Here is a 13,810-nt window from a genome sequence, read left to right as displayed (position 1 = left end):
ATGGTTCCGGTTCTACCTGTCTGATTGATACCATTTTGTAGATTTAAATGGAGAATCCTCCATTTTAATTCCACTGAAATATGAGTACTTTAAGGGTCAGTTTTAGGATTGCTGCTTTTTTCAATATACCTGCTTTCTTTGAGAAACATCTTTAGAAGGCATGGGATTAGTTTCTATTGCTATGCTTACGATACCTAGTTATAGATCTCATCAAAATTCAATGAAATATCTAAATTGTCTAAGATAACTGAGTGCATTAAAGATATAAAAGTGTGGATGACCCGTAATTGTCTATTGTTAAATTTGGATAAGAGAGAGATATTACTAATCGGTCCTAAAACCAGTAAACAGAAGCAGTCACTAGCAGTCACTAGATTGACAGTGAAAGACCTGTTTGTCATATTAGACAGCAAATTGTTATTTGAAAATCGTATTGCCCATATTACAAAAACAGCCTTCTTCCACTTTAAAAATATGTTCACGCTAAGAAACATCCCATCTGTATCTGATGCTGAAAAACTAGTTCATGCATTCATGACCTCCAGTCTGGACTATTGTAATGCATTGTGGTTGTGCTGCATTGGAAAACAGGCTACAGTTAGTCCAAAATGCAGCTGCCAGAGTTCCTATCATGGCAAGAAAATATGATCATGTAACCCTAATTTTATCATCTCTTATTTATCTCATATTTATCTCACACTGTTTACCTGTTAAGTAATTACAAACTGCTGCTATTTGCATACAAGGCACTAAATGGTTTATAATGGTTTATAGTAATAGTCCTCCTGACAGTGTCCATGGCTCAGACATACTTTCCCAGTTTAAATGTAGATTAAAGCCATATCTATTTAGTGAAGGCATACACATAATACATTTTACGACCGTGTGCTCCAGTTGATACACATTGTTATCTAGTTCTGTGTTATATTATGAACAGTAGCTATGTTAATTACTCTCCTCCTACTTTTCTACCCATCCCAATGCATCCAGTAGTTGTGCCAGTTCCAGTTGTTTTCCGCTTCTTGAAGATGGCAAACATTCAAAGAGACGTTGTGAACTCCATGAGGTCTCTGAGGACAAAAACATCCCAATCAATACACAATTGCCAGAGTATATATGTAGAAAGGACATTATTACTAATTAACAGTCATGTTCACCTTTGGTGTTTTTAACAATTTATATTTACACTCTCCCATTTCATCCAAATGAGAATGGGTTCCCCTTTGAGTCTAGCTCCTCTCAAGGTTTCTTCCCCTTCCATTTAAGGCAGTTTTTCCTTGCCATTGTCACCTCAGACTTGCTTATTCAAGGATAAATACAAACACATTTAAATATAAGTACAATATTAATCTTGAATCTTTGCATAAATCATTGTATAATATTAACCTTTTTGTATGTTTTGCAATATTTCTTGTTTTTTAAAGCTGCTTTGAGGCAATGTTTATTGTAAAATGTAGTATTGTATTGAAAGAATGCAAACCCAGTTTTCCATGTTCCATTCATTGCAGAAAGCAACTCTGTTAAAGCTCTGCAGGTGTGCCAATAAAATTAATTTATTAGATCCATATTACAAACATGCATGTTGCTGAATATATTTCTATGCACAGAAATAAGACACAGTACGTCACATTTTTGCATGATTGGTTTATTCAGGTCACAAGCATATCCATATCAGATTTAATTAAATAAATTATATTAAACATTCATTCATTCATTCATTTTCTACCGCTTTATCGGAACTTCTCGGGTCACGGGGAGCCTGTGCCTATCTCAGGCGTCATCGGGCTATATTAAACATATTAGACAATATTATTTAGTTAATTATATTTGACATTATGTCTCCAAGTTTAACATTCTTTAGTAAAAATGACAATGCGATTATCTGAAAAGTTTCTTAATGTGATAAAGATGTCGGTTTCCCCATCATATTTTTCTTTGTATTCAGTTCAGGTTTAAACAGAATAATATAACATTTAGGAGTAAATATACAGAATAGTAGAGCAAAACTGGAGGCCAGAATAGCAAATATCTCCACAGCTACAGTGAATTTTCCAGGAGAGCTGACATAAGCTGGAATAAAAGTAATCCAAACTGCACAGAATATCAGTATGCTGAATGTAATGAATTTAGCTTCATTAAAATTATCAGGCAGCTTCCTAGCTAGAAAAGCTAAAACAAAGCACAACAAAGCAAGAACTCCTATATACCCCAAAACAGCCCAGAAACCTATAGCTGAGCCCAAACTACATTCTAATATGATCTTTTCCTTGTAGTAGTTCATGTTTTTGTATGGGAAAGGAGGAGAAACTGTTAACCAAAGTACACAGATAAGAACCTGTATGAGAGTGAAGACAAGTACACTGATTCGCTGCTGTAGAGGCCCAAACCATTTCATGATATTACTTCCTGGAAGTGTAGCCCTGAAGGCCACTAACACCACTACTGTTTTCCCCAGAACACAGGAGATACAGAGCACAAAGGTGATCCCAAATGCTGTGTGACGCAGCATACAGGTCAAATCAGTGGGCTGACCAATGAAAGTAAGTGAACAGAGGAAGCACAGAGTCAGTGAGAAGAGCAGCAGGAAGCTCAGCTCAGAGTTGTTGGCTTTAACAATGGGAGTGTCTTTTTCTATAAGAAATAAAATAGCTACTAACACAGTTAATGTAGCTCCAAGCAAGGAAAAAAATACCAGTATTATCCCCATATCTTCTGTAAATGAAAGAAACTCTACAACCTTTAAAACACATTTATCTTTCAGAGCATTAGACCAATATTCTCCTGGACACTGCTCACAGTTATTTGAATCTGCAAAATAATTATGGTTATTATCATTAAGAAGGAAAATATATTTTATCTGAATGATTTATTTATTAATACCATTATAGAGTAACTGTATCTTAAATAATAAAAAGTGGATACAGAATGTACAGTTAACAAATATTCTTTGTAACCTGGTTATGCTGAAATTACCTGTCTGGTTACTGATCTCTCCTTCTGCACATGGTATACAGTCATAGCAGCAGACAGGCCTTCCTTTCTGTGCTGCTTTCCTGGTTCCTGGAGGACAGCTCTCACTGCACACAGACCTCGGCTTCTAAAATACAAAATATTTTGGATACAAAATTGGAATAATAAGGTTTTATTTATTTATTTATTTATTTATTTATTTATTTATTTATTTATTTATTTATTTATTTATTTCAGTTAACATCATATTTTTTTTAAATACTTCATTCACCTCTCTTTTCTCTCCAGCCCAGATTATATCTTCATGATTTAGTACAAATTGCTGTCCATCTGGCAGAGAGGCATCATAATAGCCCACAACCTTAAACTCCACTTGTCCATTGAGGCCTCGATGCCAGTTCAACACATCATACTTTGCAGCCGTTGCCCCAGTGTTGTCAAACAAAATATGATCTCCAATTTTAGTGGTAAAATTTAACTTTTTTAGAGACTCAACAACCTTCAGATTGAAAAGAAAACAGGTATTATTACCAGGATAATGTCAGTCATGGATATTGCCCGCATTGCTTCTCTTTGTGTTACCTGCCATGATTGTATTGTTTTGTTTTTCTCACAACTCTTTTCTGTGCATCTCAACAGGCTGTGTAGAGAATGTGCCACGGCATAAACCCCATTGTAGACATTATTTGAATATCTCAGTTCTGATAAATCTTTACTGTAATTTTTAAATTGAATCATCTCTTCATATTTGCTGCAGGAGCTTTCAGTCTGAGAAACCTTTCCATCTTTATCCAAGCAAGGGAAATCTTTTTGCCAAAATCCATTGAGAGCATAGTCAGCAAACCCAGCAATTTTCAGTTTTCCCACATCAAATCCAATAGATCCACCTAGTACAGTAAAACTTGCTGGTGTTGCTAGTCCACCAGCAAAAATCCATGTAACACCAATGATTTGGTAGCCAGTGAGATTATTTACTATAAGCTGTTCTATTAGAATATTCATATCAAAGGAGACGAGAAATACAATAATTACTTTGGCTGTGCCTTTCTTAATAATATCAGCAATTTTTTTCATTTTAGAAGGAACTGACCGGTCAAACTTCTCAGAGTACTCAACACATATTCCCTCCTCTTTGGCTGCTTTCATAAAAATAGCAATTCCACTGTTTCCATAATCATTATCACTGTTCACAGCTCCTACCCAAGTCCAGCCAAAGTGCTTGACCAAATATGCCAGAGCTCTACTGTAGTAGTAGTCACTACGTATGGTCCTGAAGAAAAATGGGTACTCTTTTATGTTGCTTAGACATTCACATGTGGCAGCATGGCTTACCTGAAGGAAGAAAGACAGGTAAAAATAATTAAAGCCTGTTTGCATTTCTGTAAAAGTTCACTAAATGTTTTCTTCCAAGAGAAAATGATGTATAAGCATGTTCTGACAAATAAACAGAAGAACATAATAGCAAGTATTATAAATTAAAAGCTTGTATATGATGTACACTATTTTCTCTTGTATACTGAGGCAAATAAGGATGATAGGAAGCATGAGATTAATTCATTCAGCTTTACTACTCAGTTCCTGTGGATACTAACTTAATCCTGTAAACACTGCGCATAATGCAAACACCATGTTACACCATGCACACACTGTTTAACACAATTGGACAATTTATTGTAGACCTTTTGCTTGTCTGCATGTTTATGGACAGTGGGTGGAAATAGAGAACCCAAAGGAAACCACAGCATACAAGGGTAATATATCCAATACCCTACACAGAGGTTAACCGAAGCACCACTTTTTATACGCTGTCTGTGTGTGTGTTTATGTATTTCTTTTTTTTTGTGTGTATATATTTTCGTTTTTCATTATCATAATAATTAATAATACGATAATTATTATCATAATTTACCTACTTATGAGAAACAATTCCAGTTCAAATTCTAATTCAAAAAGCCTCAAATCTGAGGATTGATATTTATCAAACAGACTAAATGTAAATATATATTGACTTTAAATTTCTTTGTTATTAAAGATCGTCTATTTAAGTCTATAAAATTCATAGTTATTAAACAATAATTAAAAAATGAATCCTCACCACTGGGATCTGAAATGGTCCTGTAGATTTTGTGAGTGCTATAGTAGGAGTAGTCTCTGACTCTCCTATGATGGCTTGTACTACTGCTTGTCCAGAACAGGCACCATCTGCTGTTATGTCCTGGCCATTCATCAAAGCCATGGCTGCTTTCATAGATAACAAACCTGAGCGACAGCTGTCATAAATCCTGTAACCAACTGTGATATTTGGGAGCAGGCTGTTGCTTCTGTTGATTTCTTCAATGGCAAAAATCATAGCCTGAGTATGGCGTAATTCACGTAGGTCAAAGCTATAAATATACATACAAGTCACATAAAATTTCAAATTATTTTAAGTAAAATTATAAAGTTCATTGCAAATTATAAAATTCATTGCAAATAATTGCAAATTATTTTAAAGCACAAAATTCTAGTTTTCCCATGATCACAATCATGTTAAATTGTCCATTATAACAAACCTATTGCAGATTAAAGGTTGAGGTTTTTCAGTGTATGTCAATAACTGCATCTGTGTTTCACGATGTATTGTAAATATTGCTCCAATTATCACATCTCCATGTTTAGATAGCAGAGGATTTGATGGGTTTTCCATAATATGGCAATATTCTCCCTTTGCCAGGCTAAGAGAAAAGAGTAGTGCAAGGAATATCATTGCAAAGTGTTTGCACTTCTTTTACTGCATCACTCTCAGAAGGATGTGTTCATGATATATTTATTGACATGCATAGGGTCTTATGGGTATGACAGTTTGGGTTGGACAAATCAGAGAGGTGGTGAGATTTGTGATGTCATTCAGGGACAGGATGCTGCCTGCAAACCTCAGTTATTTCTGTTGTTATTAATTCAATTTATATAGGTGCTGCTGAATACATGGATGTATATTAAAAGAATGTGTATTTGGTGTAGGTCAGTGCAGCCCATACTCCGTGTGTGTGTGTGTATTGTGCACTGTACAGTTCAGTTTAGTTATTGAGGAGTCTGATGTTAGACAGTCTGGACGTGTGGCCCCGAATGCTTTGGTGCCTTTTACCAGATGGTAGTAGGGTGAAGAGTGTATGTGAGGGGTGTGCGGGGTCATCCACAATGCTGTTGGCTTTGCAGATAGACTCCATTGATCTTCGCAGCTGTCCTCACTATTCGCTGCAGGATCTTGCGGTCTGAGAGCGTGCATTTCCCAAACCAGACAGTGATGCAGCTTCTCAGAATGCTTTGTAAAATGTAGTCAGGTTGGGGAGAGGGAGATGTGCTTTTTCCAGCCTTCATAAGTAAATATGTACACTGTTGAATAAGTGAATATAGTGCTTTTCAGCATTAAATGTATAATATGTTATAGTGTACAGTATACTGTAATATAGATATTCTTGCCTAATATACTTTTGATTTTGTTAATCACATTGCCCAGAAACAGTATCCTAAAAAATGAAATAAGTATAGACAACATACAATCAACTTTGATTTTAATACTGTTCATGCTGACATTACTGTACCTGTCTGTTTAGTGATCTCTCCTTCTGCACATGGTATACAGTCATGGCAGCAGACAGGTTCCTGAAATAAAATTATCACTGCACACAGACCTTGGCTTCTATTAGAAAACAAAATATTACAGCTACAACTTTTTTTGTAATGTTTTATCCAGCAGTTCCATCTAGCTGTTTAGCCAACATTCTTTGTTTACTAATGATGCATAATATTCAGCTGTACGGATCTGTAATTTTTACCTTATGGCAGTGTATTGAAGTAGAATGTGTCATGTATATTCTCTGAGAATGTTTCATTTATATTCATTAGAACATTTCTAGATTGTTTTTTTTTTTTGGAAGAAAAAAGTTATTTCGTCATCGCTTGCCTTGATTCCTTTCTTTGCTTTACCTTCCAAGACTCATTTCTGTGCATTTCAACAGGCTGTGAAGAGGACATCAATTTCATCCATTCATCCATACATCCATCCATCCATCCATCCATCTTCTACCGCTTATCTGGGGCCGGGTCACGAGGGCAGCAGACTAAGCAGGGATGCCCAGACTTCCCTCTCCCCAGACACTTCCTTCAGCTCTTCCAGGGGAATACCGAGGCGTTCCCAGGCCAGCTGAGAGACATAGTCCCTCCAGCATGTCCTAGGTCTTCCCCGGGGCCTCCTCCCAGTTGGACATGCCCGGAACACCTCCCCGAAACAGATGCCCGAGCCACCTCAGCTGACTCCTCTCGATGTGGAGGAGCAGCGGCTCTACTCTGAGCTCCTCCCGAGTGACCGAGCTCTTCACCCTATCTCCAAGGGAGAGCCCAGCCACCCTACGGAGGAAACTCATTTCGGCCGCCTGTATCCGGGATCTTGTCCTTTCGGTCATGACCCAAAGCTCATGAAAACAGGTGAGGGTAGGAACGTAGATCGACTGGTAAATAGAGAGCTTCGCCTTGTGGCTCAGCTCTTTCTTCACCACAACAGACCGGTATATCGAATGCATCACTGCAGAAGATACACCGATCCACCTGTTGATCTCCCACTCCATCCTTCCCTCACTCGTGAACAAGACCCCAAGATACTTAAACTCTTCCACTTGAGGCAGGAGCTCTCTGCCAACCTGAAGGGGACAAGCCACCCTTTTCCAGCTGAGAACCATGGCCACGGACTTGGAGGTGCTGATTCTCATCCCTGCCGCTTCCCACTTGGCTGCAAACCGTCCTAGTGCACGCTGAAGGTCCTGATTTGAGGAAGCCAACAGGACAACATCATCTGCAAAAAGCAGAGATGAAATCCTGTGGTCCCCAAACCGGACTCCCTCCGGCCCCTGACTGCGCCTAGAAATCCTGTCCATATAAATAATGAACAGGACCGGTGACAAAGGGCAGCCCTGTCGGAGTCCAACATGCACTGGGAACAAGTCTGACTTACTGCTGTCTATGTGAACCAAACTCCTGCTCCGGGCATATAGGGACCGGACAACCCTTAGCAGAGGGCCCCGGACCCCATATTCCCATGAGCACCCCCCACAGGTCACCATGAGGGACACAGTCGAATGCCTTCTCCAAATCCACAAAGCACATGTGGACAGGTTGGGCAAACTCCCATGCACCCTCCACCAACCTGGCGAGGGTATAGAGATGGTCCAGTGTTCCACGACCGGGCCAAAACCCGCATTGTTCCTCCTGAATCCGAGGTTCGACTATCGGCCGAATTCTCCTCTCCAGTACCCTGGCATAGACCTTTCCGGGGAGGCTGAGGAGTGTGATCCCCCTGTAGTTGGAACACACCCTCTGGCCCCCCTTCTTAAACAGAGGGACCACCACCCCAGTCTACCAGTCCAGAGCCACTGTCCCCAGCCACCACGTGATGTTGCAGAGGTGTGTCAACCAAGACAGCCCCACAACATCCAGAGACTTGAGGTACTCGGGGCGGATCTCATCCAACCCCGGTGCTTTGCCACTGAGGAGCTTCTCAACTACCTCAGTGACCTCAGCTTGGGGGATTGACGAGTCCAGAACCGAGCCCTCATCCTCTGCTTCCTCAGTGGAAGACATGTCAATGGGGTTGAGGAGATCCTTGAAGTACTCCTTCCACCGTCTGAGAATATCCCCAGTTGAAGTCAGCAGATTCCCACTCCCACTGTAAACAGTGTGTGCAGGGCACTGCTTCCCCCTCCTGAGGCGCTGGACGGTTTGCCAGAATTTCTTCGAGGCCAACCAATAGTCCTTCTCCATGGCCTCACCGAAGTCCTCCCAGACCCGAGTTTTCGCCTCTGCAACCACCCAGGCTGAAGCTCACTTGGCCCTCCGGTACCTATCAGCTGCTCCGTAGTCCCCCGAGCCAACAAGGCTTGATAGGACTCCTTCTTCAGCTTGACAGCATCCCTTACTTCCGGGGTCCACCATCGGGTACGGGGATTGCCGCCATGACAGGCACCGGAGACCTTACGGCCACAGCTCCGAGCAGCTGCGTCGACAATGGAGGTGGAGAACATGGTCCACTCGGACTCAATATCTCCAACCTCCCTCGGGATCTGGTTGAAGCTCTGCCGGAAGTGGGAGTTGAAGATCTCTCTGACCGGAGACTCTGACAAACATTCCCAGCAGACCCTCACAGTGCGTTTGGGTCTGCCAAGTCTGTCCAACTTCCTCCCCCGCCATCGGATCCAACTCACCACCAGGTGGTAATCAGTTGACAGCTCCGCCCTTCTCTTTACCCGACTGTCCAAGACATACGGCCGGAGGCCATATGAAACAACCACAAAGTCGATCATCAACATCCGACCTAGGGTGTCCTGGTGCCACGTTTACTGATGGACACCCTATTGCTTGAACATGGTGTACGTTATGGACAAACTGTGACTAGCACAGAAGTCCAAAAACAGAATACCACTCGGGTTCAGGTCGGGGGGGGGGTGGGGGTGGGGGGGGGCGTTCCTCCCAATCAGGCCCCTCCAGGTGTCACTGTCGCTGCCCACGTGAGCGTTGAAGTCCCCCAGTAGAATGACGGAGTCCCCGGTCGGAGCACTTTCCAGCACCCCTCCCAGAGACGCCAAGAAGGTCGGGTACTCTACACTGCCATTTGGCCCATAAGCACAAATAACCGTGAGAGACCTATCCCCGACCCGAAGGCACAGGGAAATGACCCTCTCTTTCACCGGGGTGAACTCCAACACATGGTGACTTAGCTGGGGGGCTATGGGCAAGCCCACACCAGTCTGCCTCCTCTCACCACGGGCAACTACAAAGTAGTAGAGAGTCCAGCCTCTCTCGAGGAGTTGGGTTCCAGATCCCAAGCTGTGCGTGGAGGCGAGCCCAACTATCTCTAGTCATTATCTTTCAGCCTCCCGCACCAGCTCAGGGGGGTAAGACCTGGCCACCAGGCGCTCGCATGCAAGCCCCAACCCCGGGCCTGGCTCCAGGGTGGGGCCCCGGTTGCGCCATACCAGGCGACGTCACGGACCTTGGTATTGACTTCTTCATAAGGGGCTTTTTGAACCGCTCTTTGTCTGGCCTGTCACCCAGGACCTGTTTGCTTTGGGAGACCCTACCAGGGGCAAAAAGCCCCAGACAACATAGCTCCTAGGATCATTCAGGCACGCAAACCCATCCACCACAATAAGGTGGCGGTTCAAGGAGAGGAACATCAATTTCAGTCTGAGAAATCTTTTCTTCTGTATACAGTTAGGTCCATATATATTTTAACACAGGTACAATTTTTTTTCTTTTAGGTATTTACATATTACATTTAAACATATTCAAGCTATATCGTGGGCTGCAAGTGCAGTCTCTTAGGTTTAATTTGAGGGCATTCACATCCACATTGACTGAAACGTTTAGGAATTAGCTCTTGAGAGTACCCTAAGCTTCAAAAACAAAACAAATCCATCAGAGAGATAGCAGGAACATAAGGAGTGGCCAGATCAACAGTTTTGTACATTCTGAGGAAAAAAAATGCAATGGTGAGTTCAGCAACATACAGTAAAAATGCCTGGTGGTCCACGGAAGACAACAGAAGTAGATGACTGCAGGATCCTCTCCATGGTAAAGCAAAACCCATTTACAACATCCAGCCAAGTGAAGGACACTCTCCAGGAGGTAGGCGTGTCATTGTCAAAGTCTACAATCAAGACTTCATGAGAGCAAATACAGAAGGTTCACAACAAGGCACATTTTTGGCAAATTAGACTTTGTCAAAAAAACATCTAAAAAGGCTGACCAGTTCTGGAAAAGCATTCATTGGACAGATGGAACTAAGATCATCCTTTACCAGAATGATGGGAAGAGAAAAGTATGGAGAAAGCTTGGAACAGCTCATGACCCAAAGCATACAACGTCATCTGTAAAACATAGTGGAGACAGTGTAATGGCATGTGCATGCATGGCTTCCAGTGGCAATGGGTCACTGGTGTTTATTGATGATGTGACAGAAGACAGAAGCAGCTGGATGAATTCTGAAGTGTATAGTTCATTTCAATTCAATTCAAGTTTATTTGTATAGCACGTTTTACAATTGACATTGTCTCAAAGCAGCTTTACAGAACATAAACATAAAAAAAGGTTAATATAAAGAATAATATAAAAATTAATAGAATAGGAATATACTGCAGTATATAGGAATATACTGTCTGCCCAGATTAAGCCAATTGCAGCAAAGTTGATTGGGTGGCATTTCACAGTACAGATGGATAATGATCCAAAACACACCGGTCTCCCTGCTTCACCACCCTGAACAGGGGGCACGAATGCAGACCACATTTATGATTGATAAAGGAAACCAGAGGCCAGGTCTTTCCACACATAAGAAGGGTATGAAGCCAACAGTGAGCAACCCTTATGAACATAAGGGGATGTCTGCAGGGATGAAAGCTCACACCCGTAACCCAGAGCTGGAATGGCCTCATGTGAAGCAGACCCATTGGCTGCTGCTACCAAGAGGCTGAAAACTCTATGCCTAGGCAACAGAGAGGCTTTGTCCTAGCCATATAGCTTTCATTGCTGGAAAGATGGAAGCCACCCAAGCGGGGAACAGAAATAAAAGCACCATGTCTTTCCCTTCTACATTTAATGTACTGGTATGTGCTTATAGGCATCTAAACTGTATTTTGCATATTTGCCCCGTGGAGCATGTTCATTCAAATCTTTGTGCCCCGTGGAGCAATGGCATTCAAATCTTTAAACCAGGACCAGCATTAAGGTTAGAATCAGAGGTTAGCTAAAGGGTTTCTTCCTTGCAAACCATCAAAGAGTTTGACTCACCCATCACTTCAGGGCTGACCCCCTTGACCTCGACATGAGGTGTTGATGGTCATGCACTTTTTTCATATTTTTTTAGGGCACTCTCCCTCACTCATCCCCTTCTACATCTGCCTTGATATTGCCCCTTTTTTTTTTTTTTGCTGTGTTTGGCACTTTGCCATGGCTTGCATCATTGTTAGCTAAACTGTGTAAATAATAAAAAATAAAGTATCACACTGGTAGGCATGTCAAGAGTAAAGAAGTTTCACAATTTATTGTGTGCTGTTGCACAAGAGGATCCAACACTCCTCATGTGGCATGATTGAGGCATTGGTCCGATCATTGATTACATCAAGATTTTATATGCATTATTCAAACAAGAAAACATGTAAGGGGAAAACATCATCAATCATTGTTTATGAGCCTAAATCTCACCAACTCGTCTCAAGTTCCCTCTGTCCATGTCATATTCTACAAAACCAATCACTGGAAATAACAATTTCTATTCACAAACAACTACCAGTCATGAGCACAGAAGGTAAGATCCTTAAAAACAGCTCCTTATTAAAAAATTCCAGCTCAGGTCATAAGGGATACACACTGCAGGATTTATACCTTTTTATGTGGAGGAGACTCCAGTTCTTGACCTTGGGTCCCGTTCTAGGAAAGAATGTTGCAAGACTCTTTAGACGGATGACTCAATATCAGGTTGCCGAGCAGTCTAGGATGGAAGTAATCCAGCAAACCAGGAAGTGCTGACAGCTTAGGCCTGTGGTCTGAGTTCATTTGTCAGAGGAGTCGACACACTATTGTTTTCAATTCTCACCAGGCCGCTCTGGGACTGGATGCTCTGGTACAAACATGGCCTGTCAGAGTGTGCCATGATCAAGTACACCTATATCTAGCGGCTCCTCATTTACCCACTCAAATATAGTTTGCCGACACAGTCTCTGTCCTAGACAGCACGCCGTGAGAAAATATCTCCTCTCTGAGGTGCAGGGGGGATTCCTACACCCATTACTATATATATATATATATATATATATATATATATATATATATATATATATATATATATATATATATATATGTGTGTGTGTGTATATAAAAGGTGTAAATTTAAGTGTAATGTTAACTATTTATATGAATAATATTATAGAATATTGCAGAATATTATAATAGTTAAGTTTCCATGGTTGCTTGAAGAATGGTGAATTGCATATATGTTCAGAAAGTGTCTGATGGCTGATGTCTAAGGTAGTGTATTACAGGGTAGTGTGATGGGCTGTTATGTGGAGGGTAAACAATGAGTACTCATCAGGCTATGTCCTTTTATAATTTCCCTCAAGGACGATTATTTGCTGCTGGACTCATTGGCTGCCAGCTGTCTGATTTTATGCCATCCTAACTAGAACCTTATGTTTCTTTGCTATCTACATCATAATGTGTGTTAAAATGTTGCTGCCAATTCAGCACCAAGGTGGCAGTTATGTCAGAGGCATGCTTTGACTGTGTGAAGTGTGAGCCCCCCCTTAGCACGGAGCCTATTGTTGCTCGATGCATGGGGCACAGGGCGTATCTATACAACAAGCCAATTCGGTGATTGAACTCTGCTCTGTGTTGCACCAAAAAATAGAGGTCCTGCAATGAAAGTAACCACTCAGTTATTGAAATATTAATGCCCTTAGCCCTGACCAAAGAAGCATGATTGGGCAAAAGTGTAAAGTGTCAGCTTAGATAGTAATGATACCAGTTGATAGCCCAAAAAATTGCAAGAGGTATTTCAAGCAGAGAATTTTTTTTTATTGGTGTTAACTTTGCTGTCATATACAGGTCTGAGTGTTCCTCCCCTTCAAACGGTTGTGGCAGGATGGTGTTCAGTCCCCTTGGTCTAGCTGACATCAAGAAAAAAAAAGCCTTTATTATTGTCACATTTATTACACAGTGAAAGTCTTTTTGCCTATTCCAAGTTTTGATGTTAGGATTAGAGCAAGTGATATGGCACCCCTGGAGTAGTGGGTTAAGGGATTTAGTCTGGGATTGA

At 41.4% G+C, this 13,810-nt stretch overlaps 1 protein-coding gene across 1 annotated transcript; it reads right to left on the bottom strand.

Moving 5' to 3' along the window:
• Nucleotides 1-1,894: 1,894 nt before the first annotated feature.
• LOC113652741 (extracellular calcium-sensing receptor-like) lies at nt 1,895-5,659 on the bottom strand. Its single transcript, XM_027162002.2, has 6 exons — nt 5,523-5,659; nt 5,066-5,354; nt 3,553-4,302; nt 3,242-3,469; nt 2,974-3,097; nt 1,895-2,808 (listed from the first exon to the last, which is right to left on the bottom strand). The coding sequence occupies exons 1-6, from the start codon at nt 5,654-5,656 to the stop codon at nt 1,895-1,897; spliced, it is 2,439 nt and encodes an 812-aa protein (XP_027017803.1). The 5' UTR covers nt 5,657-5,659.
• Nucleotides 5,660-13,810: the final 8,151 nt, after the last annotated feature.

This window comes from Tachysurus fulvidraco, chromosome 13 (assembly GCF_022655615.1).
Source record: "Tachysurus fulvidraco isolate hzauxx_2018 chromosome 13, HZAU_PFXX_2.0, whole genome shotgun sequence".
In the NCBI taxonomy this organism is placed as follows: domain Eukaryota; kingdom Metazoa; phylum Chordata; class Actinopteri; order Siluriformes; family Bagridae; genus Tachysurus; species Tachysurus fulvidraco.
This window is presented reverse-complemented; position numbering and strand designations above follow the sequence as displayed.

Excerpts from the sequence above, each read along its gene's own strand:
- LOC113652741 (XM_027162002.2), bottom strand. The coding sequence starts at position 5,656 with ATGGAAAACCCATCAAATCCTCTGCTATCTAAACATGGAGATGTGATA. Across the intron at positions 5,355-5,522 it reads CAACCTTTAATCTGCAATAG|CTTTGACCTACGTGAATTAC; the intron begins GTTTGTTATAAT and ends GTATATTTATAG. Across the intron at positions 3,470-3,552 it reads AAACAATACAATCATGGCAG|GTTGTTGAGTCTCTAAAAAA; the intron begins GTAACACAAAGA and ends TTCAATCTGAAG.